This window comes from Ixodes scapularis, unplaced genomic scaffold, assembly GCF_016920785.2.
Source record: "Ixodes scapularis isolate PalLabHiFi unplaced genomic scaffold, ASM1692078v2 PGA_scaffold1__304_contigs__length_218370807, whole genome shotgun sequence".
NCBI classification, from domain to species: domain Eukaryota; kingdom Metazoa; phylum Arthropoda; class Arachnida; order Ixodida; family Ixodidae; genus Ixodes; species Ixodes scapularis.
In genome coordinates this window covers 159,183,829-159,201,457 of record NW_024609846.1, presented here as the reverse complement: position 1 = coordinate 159,201,457, position 17,629 = coordinate 159,183,829, and the positions used below count along the sequence as shown (strand labels likewise).

At 43.0% G+C, this 17,629-nt stretch overlaps 1 protein-coding gene across 1 annotated transcript in view; it reads right to left on the bottom strand.

Moving 5' to 3' along the window:
- The window catches only part of LOC8054055 (neprilysin-1), a 257,784-nt gene extending 240,374 nt beyond the window's left edge, over positions 1 to 17,410 (bottom strand). The window contains exon 1 of the mRNA XM_029994983.4: positions 17,121 to 17,410. Coding sequence (XP_029850843.2) covers positions 17,121 to 17,146 — 26 coding nt within the window. The 5' untranslated portion in view covers positions 17,147 to 17,410. The remainder of the gene's footprint in view (positions 1 to 17,120) is intronic.
- Between the last annotated feature and the right edge of the window lie 219 nt (positions 17,411 to 17,629).

Here is a 17,629-nt window from a genome sequence, read left to right as displayed (position 1 = left end):
TTTTACTTTAGAGTTGAGGACGAAAGATACAGAGCAAGAAGTTTAAAAATCATTTCATGCTCCCTTTAACAACCTTCGCAGCTTATAAGAGGCGCTCTAGTTCCTATCAAAATGGCTGTCGACTGGACGGTCCTCGTAGAACACGAGTATGAGGTTGGCTCTGCGACGCGTAATTCTAGTTTCTCTTAAAAAAAACAATCAATAAAAGAGGTGCGCCTGATACTTCCGCGTCAAAGAGGGGTAATAAGCAAGTAACCAAAGAGATTTATGAGGCCCTCACCACCAAAGTTAAAGATGATGCGTGCATTGGCGCAAAACTAGCGGTGGTCAAAAGCGTATGATAATCTCATCCTTGAGGTTTCCTCACCGCTCGCTTTGCGCCTGCTGCACGAGAGGTAACTTTATGCACAACCGCGTTTCCCATGTGGCTCAGGTCGTTCTAAAATTGACAGATATTAATGGTTTCGATGATGTCCAGCAAGTTTCTAATTGAAACCATATATGTATTTTCACAAATTAAAAAGGTAATTAAAAACGTTTTGTGAATTTACGAGCCTATAGTGAAAATTAGCCATTTATTTAATGTCTCCTGGTCGTATTACTCTAATGCACGAACCGCATTAGTGTACCTTGTTACGGGCATTTTGTAAAACATATGTTCTAATTAAAATCGAACACCCTGTATTGGTGAGGACACAGAGCATGGCGAACCGCTTTTGTCTTTCCTTTTTCGAAATAGCAGTGACGACGAGTTCCGGTTCGAAACCATGCACGATAGCAGCGCGCAGTCAAATTCGCGATCCCTGCATATCCGAAGTGTCGGCGACTCGGCGGTGAAGGCAGTGCAGCCGCCAAAGAGTCTGGTCACATGAAGTTACGTCTCTATAGTTTCGCGATTCGTTGAACTAAAAATATTGGGTTCACTCTCCCTTTTATTATGCCTCCTCTCTTGCTCATGTCGTCCCCTCCCTCCCCCTCTCCCTTTCCACGTTCTCTTTTTGGGACGAAAGAAAAATAAACGATCATGTCAACCGTGTAGAGGTTACCCGGTATGTGTACAATATATATATATATCAGGATTGCGTCGGCGCAATATAACATATTCCGTGGACATTGGCAGTGTCAAACTGGCACTGGCTTTCTCTCAATATCATTCTCGAATCGGCCGAAAATGCCTAATACTGCGCAGTTGTTGCCGATTCAGAAACGATATTCAGAGAAAAACACGGTTCGTGTACCATATAAATCAAGGTTGCGTCGCCGCAATATAACAGATATTCCGTCGATATCAGCAGTATCAAAATGGTACCTGCAGAATGTTTCCGATACAACGGACATATCGGCAGTACTCGCCCGACTTTTCCGACCCGAGGCGAATATCGCCATAGTATTGTGTGCTGCCTGGGGGAGGGTTTGGTAGGCAACAAAGGGTCTTCAGAACTACCTAAGTAAGTTGTCTGTGGTCGATCACCTTCATGGAGGCATAAGAACTTCTCGAGGCAGCGGAAGGTTTACGATAAACAAGAATCACACCTTGCGGGAGTCATAGATACCTTTTCGTGAAAGGCGCTGCTTAATATTAATGGTATTTGAGGTCACGTACAAAAGCAAGCAATTTTATCGGAGTGATCTTTTTCATGAGCAAGGTGGTGAACGTTTGCCCGGGTCTGCAAAAATCTGGTGAGCTTTTGTCCGGTGAGCATCTCTCCGGGATTCCTAAACGCTTGCTAGATTCAAAAGAACGCGTTTTTATCGGAGTATATTTATTCAGCTGAATTTGGCGTTGACGCCTTTGCAATTGCCGATACTAGTTTGTCCAACAGAAAAGCACACAGAAAACCGTTGCTTTTATCGACGTCAATACCTTAAAAAAAAAAAAAACTCGATTCCTGTAGGCAGTCGCTGGGAAGCTCGTTCTCACCCCCATCCCATTACCCTAACCCGTATCTGCATGGGGTGGAGTAATAAAGAATGTACATTATAGAAACGTCAACCAATTCCCTTCCCTCTTTTCTAAAATGCCCATGGTTCATAACCTATTTCACTGTTACAAACACAAAACCCCTTCTTTCTCTAAGACTCACGAATAGTCTGGTCCAAATTGGAATCGGGAAGAGTGGCTTTGGTCGTAACCCACAAGTACAATCGCCTGTTGTTTTGAATGAACCTTCACGAGATCAGCGGCAAGACTCCTTTCTGTCAATGATCTGAGTTTTGGAAACAAACTGGGTTGACGTTTTCTCAGGACCATTTACCTTGTGCGCTAACCAAACTTAATTCAAGAATAACCTCTCTTTTTTGTATTGGAACACTGAAATTCGAACTTATTCGATAAATCGGAATTTAAGAACATTTGACTGGTGGCTGTTTTTTTTTAGATCTTCAGATTGATCCGGAAACACGGAACTCTAATTACAATGTACTCTAGAGATAAAGCTGGCGCTAGTGTGCGGTTTCAAATTGAAGAAGACGGTAACCAGTCTACCATTGACTTCATGTTATGCATTTGTTAAAGCAAATACAGTCATGCCTCGTTTATATGGACCCCTTTAATACGGATACGCCACTATATGGACACTGTTTTCAGGAGCAAACTGGGAAAATACTTGCATTTTTGTGTCGTTAATATGGACAACTCGCAATATAAACGATATTTTGGGGGAACGGAGCTATCCATACTAAGCATGCATCACTGTATTACGAAGTATTTCTGGTCACCTACGCACCAGCACACAGTGGCTTCTGAGATAACATTCATCAATTCGACTCGAACGGCTCCGGAAACTTCGCGTTACGTTACCTGGCTCAGGTTCAACCGCGTCGTCGGCGGAAATTGTCGCACGCGCATGCTCGAAACTTTAAAAATAGAAGAAAGCCAAAAAATCTCTTATCGCGCAATAAAATCAGCCCAATAATAAAAAGAAAAACCTCGTAAAGACGGCATATACGTTACTGTTTTACGTGTTTTAAACGCTCGTAAATGGGAGGTCATTTTAGTGGTACATAAATCTCGCAGATTACTCGTATTAGTGTCATTAAGATGCTGGCGCTCCTTGAACAACCCTTACGTTCTTTTCTCCTGTTATTCTTCCTAGATTCGTCGCTTGTCATTACGCACTTGCTGTAGGTCATACGATTGTGGCAGGAATACTAGGGAAACATTGTTCGCTGATAGTAAAAATATTGTAACTAAATTTCCATTTTAATAATAATAATAAAGTTACTACTTAATATTCGCTGAGGCCCAAGGAACAGAGGTAATTTTTGTTATTCCCTGGAGAAGAAACAAAATGCACTTCCGCTTTTTCATAGGAGTACTACAAAAGTGAACTTGTGGCTGTTTGGTTAAACTTGAAACCGAAATTTTCATGGACACTACATTCTTAAAAAAGGGTCTATATATACCCGCATAAAGGAAGGAACGACATTGTCCCCTTTGTTTCTTTAGGAACGGAGTGACGGTCGTCCCGGCAAACGGGGTAGCAAAGTTCCTCCCTCGTCTGCCTCGAAATATGGCGGCTGAGAATCGAGTAAATCGAGCTCAGTAAGGCTTAACGTGGATGCCAGGACGCTAGGTATATCGTCGGCCTTTACATGAAATGCTGCCTCGATTCAACCGAAAAACGTTAGAATATATTCTGGACAGGAAAATACCTCGCACCACTGCCGGCCCCCCAGGCCTGCCAAGCTGCCACGCCAAGAAACGCAGTCAACCGCTTCGCTAACATGCAAACAAATATCTGCTTTTGGAGCGAAAGCTGTAGCAATTGATAACATAACACCTGCTTTTCAAGAAGTGCATTTAGTGCGGAAGCCGACTTCCAGCGTAGGTAAAAAAAATGCGTTTCGAACGCAGTCGCTCAGTCTCCTCGTTTTATCGTGTGTTTTCTTCCTCTGTCCTTGTCTTAAATAGCAATCATGTTTTCTCACGTTCAATACCAACTCGCCCAACCATGAGCACTTGTCAGCACTTTTCAACACTGCCTTGTTAAACGGATACAACCGAAACACGGCCACTGCGCGCACGTCACGTCTCACCTTTGCAATTCCCCGCTACACATTTGCTTCTTTAGCATTGCACGTAAGAAAGAAGTGGTAAACCATTCGCGAAACCAAGGTCGTTCAGGAAAGATTTAATTCAGAACAGCCTACTTAGCTCATTGTACGGTTTAGAAAACGTCGCGAAGCATGAAAGAAGGTTAAATCACTAGCTACAAGAGAGCAGTCACCGGCAGAGTAATTTCAAAAGTCTACGCTATGTGACGCTAGATACCATCAAATTCATCGGCTACAATACTTTCCCTCTACTATTACGATTTATAGATCATGATTGACCATTGTTGTACACCGCCTTATCGACCATGGAGAACATGCACATACACAGCGCATTCAAACATCAACAAGAACGCACACTAACCCCATCACTAACTCGGTACACTATGCGTCCGCCTTTTATACTCGTCGTTTTGAAGGTGCGGATTTTCTCGATGATCAACTAAGCAATAAATAAAGTTACCAATATGTCGATTTTTTCTCACTGATGTCATTGCTCAGAAAGTATCTTCAATGGCACAAGGAATGAACAAGTAAAAAATAAACGTTCGTGCAGTAATTATTTGCGAGAGCCAATAAAGCGGGCCCGAAAACAAACCGCTCAAATGCCGTTCCAAGCGGCCATATGTTCGCTTCCCGCCAAGCACCATGTAGAATGCCGCGAAGGACGGCAGTTTTTCTATCATAACATTCGTTTTTTTTTTTTTTTTTTTTTTTTTTTGTTAATGTGTGGAGGCAGTTGCCGCTGTGAATTAACCTCTGTAAATGGGGTATTTACTCTGCAGCTGGAAGAGATGTTAAACGGGCGGAGAATTCGCTTTTTGGCGAACATAAATGCGGTCAAAGTAAATAATTAACTATGTCGTACCCGGTTTTACATCATCGGTAAAAGAAAAAAAATATATGTATTTCCGGGTTTTGTGTCCAGTGGCTCTGGCGAATCCACAGAGCGACATTAATGACGCGGAGCACTTGGTGTTCTGAAGTCATCACTTTCTGACCAATGGCCAGTGCATTATTTTTACGGTTTGCATTATACATTAAAAGCTCATGAATTTAGCATCGACCAGAGGAGTATAAAAGGCACATTCTAAATTGAAGCGCAATGTGAGCTCGATGAAACAAAACGGGATTCGACTTAATTGAAGTAACTAGCACGAGCGCGGTTTTGTTCCCTGAACAGGCAGAAGTAGGGCAATTCCAGATGAGATCAAACAACCATGTCCGGTGACCATTTTAAATTTTGATTAAAACTATATATTTTGCTGTCGCCGTGCCCAGTAGAATAAAATCAATCCTTGTTTTGAAAGCAAAAGAAAAAGTGTCTTTGCAAACAAAAATATTTAAGCACCCTCTCAGTCACGTGCGCGTTTTGCGTATCGCGCGATGTTGGCACTTCGGGCGGCTTCCCCCAAAGAAACTGTTTTGGCTACGGGTCTAGAAATATTTGCGGACAAATTAGGCATGCGAAGGATTGAAAAAAAAGTGTTATTCACCAAGTATTAGGCACGTTATTTTAAGAAACAAGATTGCAAACAGGACACATTGCGCAATTACGCTTTGGATTGAAGATTTTTTTCTTCGTATCTATAAGAGCTAAGGTCTTCAACCTTTGCCAGTGTATAGTTCATCTTTGCATGAAATATTGTGGTCCTGGTTGGCGGGAGAAATTTACAAGAATTGCTCACACAGTGGCATTCAACTAAATATGCATTATTTCGAAAAATATTTAAAAAAAAGTACATCTTTAATATTCTTTAAACTCTCCGAAATTCGCGGTTACAATGTGTACTAACAAAATCTACAAACCTAACTCAATATTTGTGTAGCAGTGTGTGTGTGCAGCGAGAAATATAGCAAAATTGACGATAACAAGGTTGTCATAAACGGGGCGTGCACATACACCATTGTTCACAATTTCATTATTCTTAAAAGCCTAAAATGCCACGGGGAGGGGGGGGGTTGAAAAACACAAACTGACAGCACAGAGGTTAACAATAGTTTTAAAGTAAAAATTCCTAATACACTTTTTGAACAACCGACCCTAAAGTACCCATGGGCCGGGGCGATCGAGAGGCGCCACCCTGTAACATGCTTCGCGGTGCCTGTTTCGACAGCCTGCGTGTAGCGTCCCCGTCTACGCGACGTAAAGGAAGCAACCGGAGCGACCTTGCACCGGAGCGACTTTGGCGGCAACATGATATCGGAGGTAGGGCGCGGCAGGACCTGAACCTGCGACACCTGTGAGCGCCAAGAGATCCGCCGCTGTGAATGGTGGCACAACCGCCCCCCCCCCCCCCCAAAAAAAAAAAATAAAAGTAAATAAATAAAGATATTGCAAAAAAATAAAAAAAGAATTGCGATTGAATGAGATTGTCTGTAATTTAATTTATATGGCAACGGTTTAGGGAATCGTGAAATTCAATTTGGGTACGCTCATGTGACCCACGTCAGTGACGGTGCAGCGAGCCATTTTAAGAACAAGTACCGACTACACGATCTGCAGAGCAACAAGAACACGTCGGCGAAGTGTACTGTTTCTGGAACTGGACATGGTAAGAGTACCTGCAATAGGATCGGGGGGTCGTGTCAAGCACCAGGCAATGTTGTAGAACCTCCGACGGCCCACTATGTCGGTGATCAAGTCGGCGTCAGAGATGGTCGCCCCACTGAACACTAAATTGCCGAACGTGAAACTAATCCACCGTCCGAAAGGTGACGTCAAAGCGTTCAGGGACATGAAAGAAAAGAAGTGGGACTCTGTTTCTGTGGTGCGTGGAATTCAGTCCTGTCACTTGTGGCAGTATACGCGGTCCGACACTTCGCAACCACAGCTGCTTTAGCAAGAACAGTCGACGCAGAAAAGATATATCTTTGAAAGTGAAGTTTCCTATAGCTGGGCGAAAAGCAGATCAAGGTCGCGAGCTTGCGGTGCCACTGAGAAGAAACGAACAGTGATCGCTACAGGCAAAACGGGGGAAAATGTTCCTACTCAGAGTGCCAGGAGAGTGCCGTAGACTTGTACGCGTTACAAGTAATGGATCACTTGTAATCGATTACATTTTACTGTCATTTTGTAACGAGTCAATTACTTCTTTTAAGGAGTAACTATCCTCGGAATTAAATTACGTTTTTGCCTGTAATCGACTACGAAATTACACATTACACTTTCTTCCATTTCCTTTTTTTCTCGTTTCTTTTGGGGGGGGGGGGGGGGGGGGGGGGGGAGTGAGCTCAGCTCTGGAGAGCGGCCAATTTTTTTTTTTCTTTTTCGAAACCACTAAGCACGGTACCTCAAGTATTGGTAGGCTACTTATGCTTCGTTTCCTGCATACTTTTTTTTTTTTCTTTTTTTTTTTTTTTGCATCGGAAGATACGCGGGTATGAAAAATAATTTTATCCAGCCTCTTGGGAGTAATGTATTTAAACAGTGCTCTTTTTATTTATTTATTTTTTCACAAGAGGGATTGGGTGTGTTGGCGTTAAAGCACTGCACGGGCCCGGGACCGTCCGAAAGCTCGGGCCGGGCAGCAGCCGGGCTCGGGCTCGAACAAAATATTTTTCGGGCCGTGCCGTCCCGGGCCGGCCCGGGCCGTGGCTGGGCAGTCGTTTGCCTCAGATTCTAAATTGTTGATAACAAAAAGTGTGCTCATTGATCGTTTAGGGTCAATGAAAACAAACAAGCGAAATGCAAAATCACTCCAACGCATTCAAAAAAAAAAAAAAAAATGACGTTTTGTTTTTGGAAAGCTTTCACGTGGATAAAAGGAGACACATGGATTCCAACAGCATAGTGGGAAAGTTCGGTCAAGAAAACGAGGGCACTCCAGTCGCAGGGTACAACATGAGAGTCTTTTTCCTCTGCCTTTCAACCAAACAAACAAAAATGGAAGAAAAAACTTGAGCTTGACTTTGCACTTGGTGCAGCGAGCCCTACTATGCCAGCAACGATAAGCTAACTACCATTTTATGCTTATATAGCCTTTTGAAGATGCACTAGTGTGATTGATTGTTTCTTCGCAAAAACGCGTAGAGAGAAAAGTTCTCTGATAAACGAATTGAACTACGAAAAGTCCAACACCTCTTCAAGAAATGCATGAATAAACTATTGCCCAGTTTTATTTTTTTTTTTTTCTCAAAATCACTTATGAAGTGCATATTTCGGCCATATTCTCGAAAATTCATTGTCAAGTCGATATAACTAGTGTGTCAAAAAAAAAAAAACTCGGTTCAAGTTTAAAAGAAATTTAAATCAAATATGCTCGCTTTATACTTAAACAGTTTTTAGGATAAAGCCTGCAAACTTTTTCGGGCTCATGTATATAATCTGTCGGCCTCGGGCCGGGCTCAGGCTTATATTTAAAATTTTGCGGGCTTGGGTTGGGCTCAAGCTTCTGTATAAAAATTCTGCCGGGCCCGGGCCGGGCCTCTTCCCGGCCGGGTCGAGCCGGGCCTAGAAATTCCGGCCCGTGAAGTGCTCTAAGTTGGCGTCACTCACTCAGTAAGCAAAATCGGTCAATGCTCTTTTTTTTTCCGGAACAACTGAGTGCGAGACCCCAAAGACTATGCTACCGTAATAAAAAAGTTGAATGAAAAGTAACGTGGGAAGTAATCGATTACTTTGGAGTAATTTTTCGATTACTTTTTGAGGCTATAATTGTAATTGTAATCGGTTACGTTTTACAGCGAAGTAATTGTAATTGTAATCGGTGGCTTTTTTTTTAGTAACGTGTACAAGTCTGGCTTGCGACCGACTCCGGTCAGCGTCCGGCAGAAAGAATGCACGCCACAAGAGCCGAATGTGCGCACAGGATCTTGATCCTGTGCGCACTCGGCCCGGGCAGGGGCTTCGACGGTTCGAAGCAGAGTCGTCATAGTCCGAAGGACTTCTGCCTGGGCGGTAGAGTGATTTTCTCAATGAAAAAACAATGAAAAATTATTTTCATTGTTAACATCACAAATATGACCACACATGAACACCGCAGTAGAGCACGGCTAGGCCATCCATCGCTATTTATGCGCAGAGGAGAAATAAAAAGTCCAAAAAACCGCTTTGAAAAAAAAAAAGAAAAAAAAAAGAGCTATCTTTTTGGAACGTGACGCCCGACTGATACTGCAAGCTTCATACTACCCCCGGCCGGCGTCCGGGGTTATATGCTTTTATTTGCTTAATTGCCTCTAAATATTCAGAAGAGGACATTACACAGGGGGGAAGGGGGGGGGGGGGGGGGGAGTGAACCACGGCTTACACGTATTTACAAAGTTTATAGAGACGACCTCAACAAAAAACGTATTATGTATTCGGAAATGACTTCTGCAGCGAAATACATACAAAACAGCATGGACGCAGGGACGCTGCGCGGTAACCTTCCTAAAATAAAAACAACCTGCGCCATAACAGTCAGTTCAGTACCAGCTATCTGATGGGTTGGTGGTTTTGGGACGGGTCTAGTATATCGTTTGCCAAGTGATCGACCCTTTTTGATAGTAATATTGAGCATCATCGGGCAAGGTTTGGATCAATTCTTTGCAAGAGAAACGTTGATATCATGGGGGACATACGAGAGCGTGGAGGGGCATTTTTTTTCAGTGGAACTTTCTGAACTATACAAAAATGTTTGAGAAACAAAGAAAGCATCCATCATAGGAAGCAGCGCGAAAAAGAGACGAGGACGAAGAAGAAACGAAAGAAACGAGTGCTGACTTTCAACTAAAATATTTTAATGTAAAACAGGAAAACGAGCATTCATCTTGGGTAGTACCCCCCCTCCCCCCCTTTCCCCGGTCTGCGTATCAAGAGACAATTCATAGCAGCGCCCAATATGAATGGTCGTTTTGATATATTTTCTATTCAAATATATCAGCTGATAGTCAGCGCTCGTCCCGTGTGTTTTTCCTTCTTCCTCGTCTGTTTTTCGCGTTGTTTCCTACGATGAATTCCCACCAACTCGCGCGAAAAAAAAAAACATTATTCTAAGAAAGCATCCGCAGTTTTGATTATTTTAAGCGTTGGTAGGTCATTTGCCTTTTCCAGTTGGGGCGCACCCACCCCAAAATAATCTGTTGCTATTAAGCGAGCTGCATTTTTTTACCCTTAAATTTTTGTTTTTATGGTTTGCATATCAAGAGGCCAGACTAGAGAAGAATGGCCCGCAAAGTTTAAAAGGTTCGTTCCTATTTTAAAAACATTTTTAGAAGAACCTCAGTGAATGGTTAGCATGATTATGTATGTATTAAATACGCGAATATTAAAGCAAAAAGAAGTAAGGGGGGCATTGTTCCTTTTTCTATGATTAAATTCATAGTTTCATTGTTTCATTGACACCGCGTAGAAGATAAAGAAAGATAATTGTTTTATTTTTCGTCGGATGAAACTTGCCTGGTGCACCACAAAGTATGCGTTCTTTTCTTCTTTTCTTCCATTGCTAGCAAAGGAAAAGCTTGGAGGCAAGAGTTCAGCTATAATGGAGAAAAGGGGAGGTTTGACGGGCGGGAGCAAGAGTCTGCACAGTATTGATAAAAACGCTAGATGGGGCTACGCGCAGCAGCCGAGTTATATCCGGCCAGACGTACGTAAGACAGACTAGCGCTGCGTGATATATTCTCTCTTGCTATAAACACAGACGGCTATTTATTTTTTTTTTTTTTTCGAGGGGGAGGGGGGGGGGCGGGGGGAGGGGACGGTGGAGGGGGGGGGGGGGGGCACGCGAGAGAATGGCATGTTCTGGAGTTCTGTTACTCAACAGAAAGGGGACAAAAAATCTGATTTCCACTTACATTTAGAACATACACGCTGCCTGCATCGCGTGTGTTGAAAGGCAACATAATTCTATTTTATTTTTATCTTTTGACTCAGGTTTCCGCAATATTGAAAGCCGAACTGGAAGCATGTTCCTTCAATATCAAAACGTGTATTACTTGTTGTTGTTGTTGTTGTTGTCCTTGTCCTTGTCGTTGTCGTTGTCGTTGTTGTTGTTGTTGTTGTTGTTGTTGTTGTTTTTTTAAACACATAAATTGTGCATGTTTTATCTGTGAATTGGGTCGTGCGCCTGAATTTTGCGATTAAACATTTTGGGGACCGGTGGAGGCACTGCAGCCAGCATTAGAATCAGCGGTCCCCAAAATATTTATCGCGCCTCACACCCCTTTTTATTATTGAGCGCGCACGGCGGCCGTCACACTCTCACTTCCAGCCACCATAGCTCAGCTCCCCAGAGTGGGTTGTTCCGCGAGCGCTCGCGCTTCGAAGGAGCTTTCAGAAGTCATGTGTTCGCGCCCGTGCCTTTGCCCGCGTTGCCTGCAGCATGTATTTTACAGTATACCATTAAATCATGCCAAAATGAGCGAGGTTTGGTGTTGCGCTACTCCAAGGTCAAAAATTAAAAAGGGTAGGCCGGGAATGAATTTTAGAATGACCACAGATTTGGCGGCCAAAAGAGGTGAATTCGCAGTGTTGGTCGTGACCAACTGTTTAGAAATTGATGAATTTAAATAATTACCATTATTTTATTTTAAAACTTTGCATTTTTCGTTGGGCGCACTAAACAAATGTATAAAAGTCAGGATCCGTAGCGCCATTGGCTTGTCAGCATCATTCACAGTAATGAATTCCCATTTCGTTTAATTGTAGCCTTTGTTACTGAGCTTGGGCTACTTACACCAATACACCAAGGTCACAAATGAACGAAGGCATTAAAAAGTGTGAATTTTTTACCTTAGTGTAGTGATCCAAATCGTTCAAGCTGTTGATGGTAACCAACGCAAAGAGCCAACTAGCTCAGCTAAAGCCTGTCGCTTACATATTACGGCAACGCATGGGAAATGAGCTTTTTGTTTCGTGCTCTTGCAGTTGGAGTATTGACGTACGTCTCTGGTTTACGTTGTCATTGACTCTAATACAAACACCGACGACGTCAGACACAGCGTGCAACTATACTACTTGCACATTATTCGCCATTCTAAACCAGAGGTGAACGGACAGCAAGGAGACAAACACACGCGTCTCAAACGTAACTGAATAGATTTTACTGACGTATGACACACAACCTCCACTCAGTTTGCACACGCTCACACAGCCAACGCGAGGCCCTCCATAACACAGTCAGTATTACAAAACTTAGATATCTCTAACAAAAGCCATGCCAAGGTCGAGTAAAACATGAATAATTTATCGAATGTTTCTCCTTTCTTCTCTCCTCCCCCCCTCCCCCTTAAAAACTAAAAGCCTCCGCGCCACCGCCTCCAATGCGATTGAAGGTTGGCTAACACCTTCTTCTACAGAATCAATCCTAATTGTATAATTTCAGACCCTTTTTGCAGAAAGTTTCTTTTGACTGAACACAATAGTGTCCTCCCATTCTGGTACACAATTATTGTACTCTTCCGCGTGCCTTGCTGTTTCAAAGTTCGATGCATTATTTTTTTGCAGCCCTGTTCTGCCCTGTTCTGCTCGAGCAATCTTTTATTTGAACAATGCTTTGTTTGTCTGACGTAAAAGACTTCACAGGCCATTACCATAGACAACACCACCAACCCGGCACTTTATAGGGGCTTTGATGTGAATTTTTAAACAACCCTAAAGTTCTCTTAAAAATGGTGTGAGCCTCTTAAACTTGTAGTCTAGTAAAGACTACCTTTAGACAGAACATATTCGCAATCGCCCTCATTTTTCATTACCCATGAAAAAAAAAACAGAATACATGCGACTCTGTCCGGTTTCCCCTTCGTTTTCTTTTCCATGCAACTACTACACTTTAGGAATTTTAAGGCTACCCCTTCCACTATGTTATTCGAATACCCCGAACTTTTTTAAGCGCAGCAACTGATGGTCAACCGGCCCAGGCACCCTTCTGCTGACAAGATTTTTTGAGTGCATTGTTTAACAAGGACGCCACAACACCACGTTTAACTAAATTTGAATAGCAACTCTGGAAAGGTAAAACTATTTCGTCGCAAGCTTGCCATATTCCCAGCACAGCTCATCAAACATACTTCATCTCAAATCTAAGAACTGTTACGCTCCCTCAAAGGGTTCCTTCCATCTGAAAACCAAGTCAACCTCTGACTTCTCCATGGCCCTTTTGACCTTGGGAAAGAGTCTAGCATCCTCTGAACTGAACATATTAAAATATAATTGGTGCCCCTCTTAACTAATACTAACCGATTAGGCAACCTCTATACGTATCGCAACACGGTCAAAAGTAACGGAGCTCGATAAATCTCGGACAGGGCCGAAGCCAAAGACGACCCTAGGCATACTCCTTTCTGGGCAAAATTACCGCCTTCGAATTTGACATTTGTAGTCAGCATAGACAAGTCAAGTTCAAAACCTTCCCCACGTCGATATCCGAACAAAACGGAAACACGACCAAGTTAGCCTTTAACCACTCCCTTACACTTGAAAGCAACAGGGGCTGATGAAGGAAGTAATACATGTCTTTTATATTCATTGACATAACCTCGCACTTTTTCTGGTGAAAACTACCTAAACAATCAACAAGGCCTTCTGAGTTTTCCAAAACAATCGGACTACCACAGCTTGGTGATTCTTTAGGCAGTTAAGACCAGAAGTGCGAGGTTATGTCTAGGTGTATAAAAGACTTGTACTACCTTGTTCGTCAGCCCTTCTTGCTCTAAGAGCGTAATGGAGTTGTTAGAGGCCAACTTGGTCGTGTTTGAGTACCATCCAAAAACTTGTGATTTTTTTTTTTTTTTTAGATTTGCGGTTTACAGCTGTTGAATTTCACGGGATTAATTCTACCCAGAAACGGGTAGCATTCGGTCGTCACTGGCCCCGGTTCTGTCCGAGATTTATCCAGATCCGATTCATTTGGTACAGTCATTAGGGTTAGTGTTAATAAAGAGATACATCGATGACATTTCAATATGTCCAGATCTAGAGGGCCTCCTTCCCAAGGTCAAGTTTATCATAGAGCAGGCGGTGGTTGAGTTGGTTTTCAGCTGCACGGAACTTGTTGGCGAGCGTTGCTCTCCTTGGTTACGAGGTTAAGCACGTTAGATGGGCTGTACTAAGAATATGGTAAGCCTTCAGCGAAACCTTCGTTACCTTTCCAGAGTTGCCATTCAAAGTCAGTTAAACGTGGTGTAGTGGCATCCTTGTTAGGCAACACCTTTAAGCAATCTGTCAACACAAGGTGCCTGGGGCAGTTAAGCATAAGCTGTTACGCTTGAAAGATGAGGGTTATTTGAATAACATTGTTGAGGAGTAGCTTTAAATTACAAACTTTCCCAGTTGCATGGAAACGAAAAAAATGAAGAAACCACACCGAGTCGGGTGTATTCACTTTTTTCACGTGTTTTTGCACAATATGATGGCGATTGCGAATAGGTTATGGTTAAAGGTAGTCTTTATAACAGACGACAAGTTGAGCAGGCTGACGCCATCTATAAGGGGACTTCAGGGTTGTTTAAGAACGCACAGGGAAGACCACGTAAATTACCTGGTTTGTGTTGTTTATGGCATTGCAATGGCCTGTGGGTTCTCTACGTCGGGCAAACAAGGCGTTGTTTAAATGAAAGATCACTCGAGCATAAGGGGGCTGCTAAAAATAATGCATTCAACTTTGACATTTCAAGGCACGCGGAAGAGTGTAATAATAGTTTGCTGGTGTTGGAGGGCACTATTGCGTTGAGTAAAGACACAAATGGTACAGTAAGGGTTTTAAAAGAGACGAGTAGGAATGGCTACGGCGGCAAATTGTATTAGCCAACCTTCAATCGCATTGGAAAGCGGCGAAGCAGCGGTTTTTACTTTTGCAAGTCGTGGGTAAGGGAAAAGGGCAACATTGCATAAAATCTTGAGGTTTTACTCGACCTTGATAGGCTTTTGTTAGAGAAGTCTGCGTTTTGTGCTATTGGATGTGTCCTATGGAGGGCGTGGCGCTGGCCGTATGGACGCGTGCACACCCGGTGGAGGTTGTGTAAGGGAGTGGCATATAAAACATGACGTGTGAATAAAATGTATCCAGCTGCATTTGAGATGTGTGTGTTTGTCCTCTTGTCGTCCGTCCGTCTCCGGTTTAGAACCATGTGTGATGTTAACTAGCTCGACCAGAGTAATAACACTGTGTTCTAACATCTTATCGCAGCCATGGAGATTGTACGTCAAGACGGGGCCGAAGACCAAGCCACGAAGCATTAAACCACGCCTTGCGCTTCTTGAGTTGTAGAATAGTCCTAACTTTAATATTGCACACATTATTTGGCGCAAACTTGTTCATTTTCACTGACAACTCAAGGAACGCAGGGATATTTTGTTCCTTCGTCCTGCTTTGCGATTCGTTCTTGGTAGTGGTGCAAAACTATCGATTGCGCCATCGATGTTATTGAAAGTGGAAGACAGATCGAACTCTTGATAGTGAAGAAAATGACTATCGTAAAACTATCCATAGTAAAATCGATAGTCACCTATCCTGAAACTTTAAGTAGTATAGTACAAAAAGCGGACTATCGTAAAGAAGGTGAAGAAGAACGCCAAGAATTCATCCAGGAAACATCGTGAAGCCTGGAGGAAAACGCGACTGCAATTAAGAACCTCCGCATAATTACCGAGGAACATTCTAAAACCTAGCGGAAAATAATCGGAAAACGGTGGAGATCCCCCATAAAAAACTTTTGACACTAAAATATAAAGATATAGCAATAGTATACTATAAAAATAATGTCTAAAATATATCGATAGTGGAATATCGATTAATTTCTTGATAGGTTGTCGAAGTTTTTTTTTTCTATTTTAGAATGCTTTCTGGTGTTTGCATTTTGTTTTGTATAGGCAGAGTTCAATCAGGAAAATGAAAATTCTTTTGTCGGCACTCATAAATAAAGTAACGGTCGCAGAAATACGAAGCCCTGCTTAAATATTATGCTAACGATGCTAATCGAATGCGAAAGTATTGGGACTCAACTTTACTCGGGTGAAAAGATATGTGTAGCGATTTTTCCGACCAAATAGGTTGAGAGAAAGACAATAATATTCCTTTGAATTCAAAAGCTTTTTTTCCGATAACAATTACCTCATTGCCACAATGATTGTCACTTGGATCACCAAAAACAATCATTCTTATTTATTTTTATTCAGTTAATTTATGTCCGCACACTTATTGCGTTTCAAGAATGGGAGAAAAAGCACCAGTAACAAACCATGTTGGGTTGGTATAAGCTTTTTATCTGGCAATGTTCAATTGGAAGTGTCCACAATAAAATAATTGTTACGCTTATTGACTCGAAATATTTGCTTATACATTTACCAGTCACCGCTATTAAAATCCGCCAACATAGAACAGAAGAAGGGGTGGCAATATATCACGTCAAACAAGCCTAGCGGCTTTTGTCAACAGCTAATTCCCGACTTTCGGGAATGCGTTTTCCTTAGCTCCAAGACAAACAAAAGAAAACTCAATGTATTTTTATTTTTACAAATGCGGGCATGATACGGTGCGAGGCCTGATATCTGAACCCTAGCAATATACAAAATAGGTACGCAGGAAAAGTAGCTAAAAGCCATTTCTGTTTCCTTACAAAATTCATTGTTTGAAAATGCAACTTTGTGTTTCATTTTCTTTGGGTTTCGTGGTTTTCTCGTTGTCATTTCCCTTTTTGGGTTGTGCTTTCATTTTCGTATCACTCGACAGTTTTCTGACGGTTTACTTTCGATAGTATTTGTAGTCAACCGTAGTCCACTATCGATTGTATATTAATGACACTATCGACAGTCGACTATTATTACTACTATCGAGAAATAACTATCAAAAGTCACCTGTGGAGAGTCAACTATCGATGGTTTTCGACACTATCGATATTTATTCCAAAAACAATCGATAGTAAATGTTTCGAGAGTTTTGCATCAGTATATCTTGGGCATTCTTCCCGCCTAAAGGGGAGCGACCTCATTGGCTACAGGGTGATGATAAGAGGAGTGAGTGCCCAAGCCTTGAGTATCTTGAGCTGCCAGAGACTCCAGCTGCAGCAACCACTAAAAAAGGACAGAGCCGCTTCCGTGCGAGTCACGGAAAACAATAGGCGTTGGACGAGCTGTAACGGGAACCCACCTCTCATCGGGCTTTTTGGTGTCCATGACGGGGCTTCGCAGCAGTGCTCCTCGAGCGATCAGGCGGTACAATCCAAGGCTCGTGGGGTGACGGCTACGAGTCGGCGCGGCACTCCGACGGCATAGCGCGTTTTCCCGGGCACTCGCAGCAGCGGGCTTTCCCACGCAGGATGGCCAGGGAGAGGCGCAGGATCCTGTCGGACGGACGTCGCGATCGGTTCTGCCGACGTTGCGCTGGCTGCGCTCGCACGCGGACAGGCGCCCCTTCCACTCCGGCGAGGAAGGAGTGCAAGAGTCGAGCGCGCTTCGGCGGCGGGACGCTCGAATACGAGAAGAGTGGCGGCGTGCCTTACGCTAGCATGCGTCGCTGCTCCCATGCTCGGCAAGTTTGATGCCCTCCCAATGGCTTTTGCCCGAAACAAAGGTACTCAACTTAAAAAAAAAAAAAAAAAAATAAGTATACTAGGTGAATGTTTACCTTGGGAAAACATACTGCGGAATCCGAGAGAG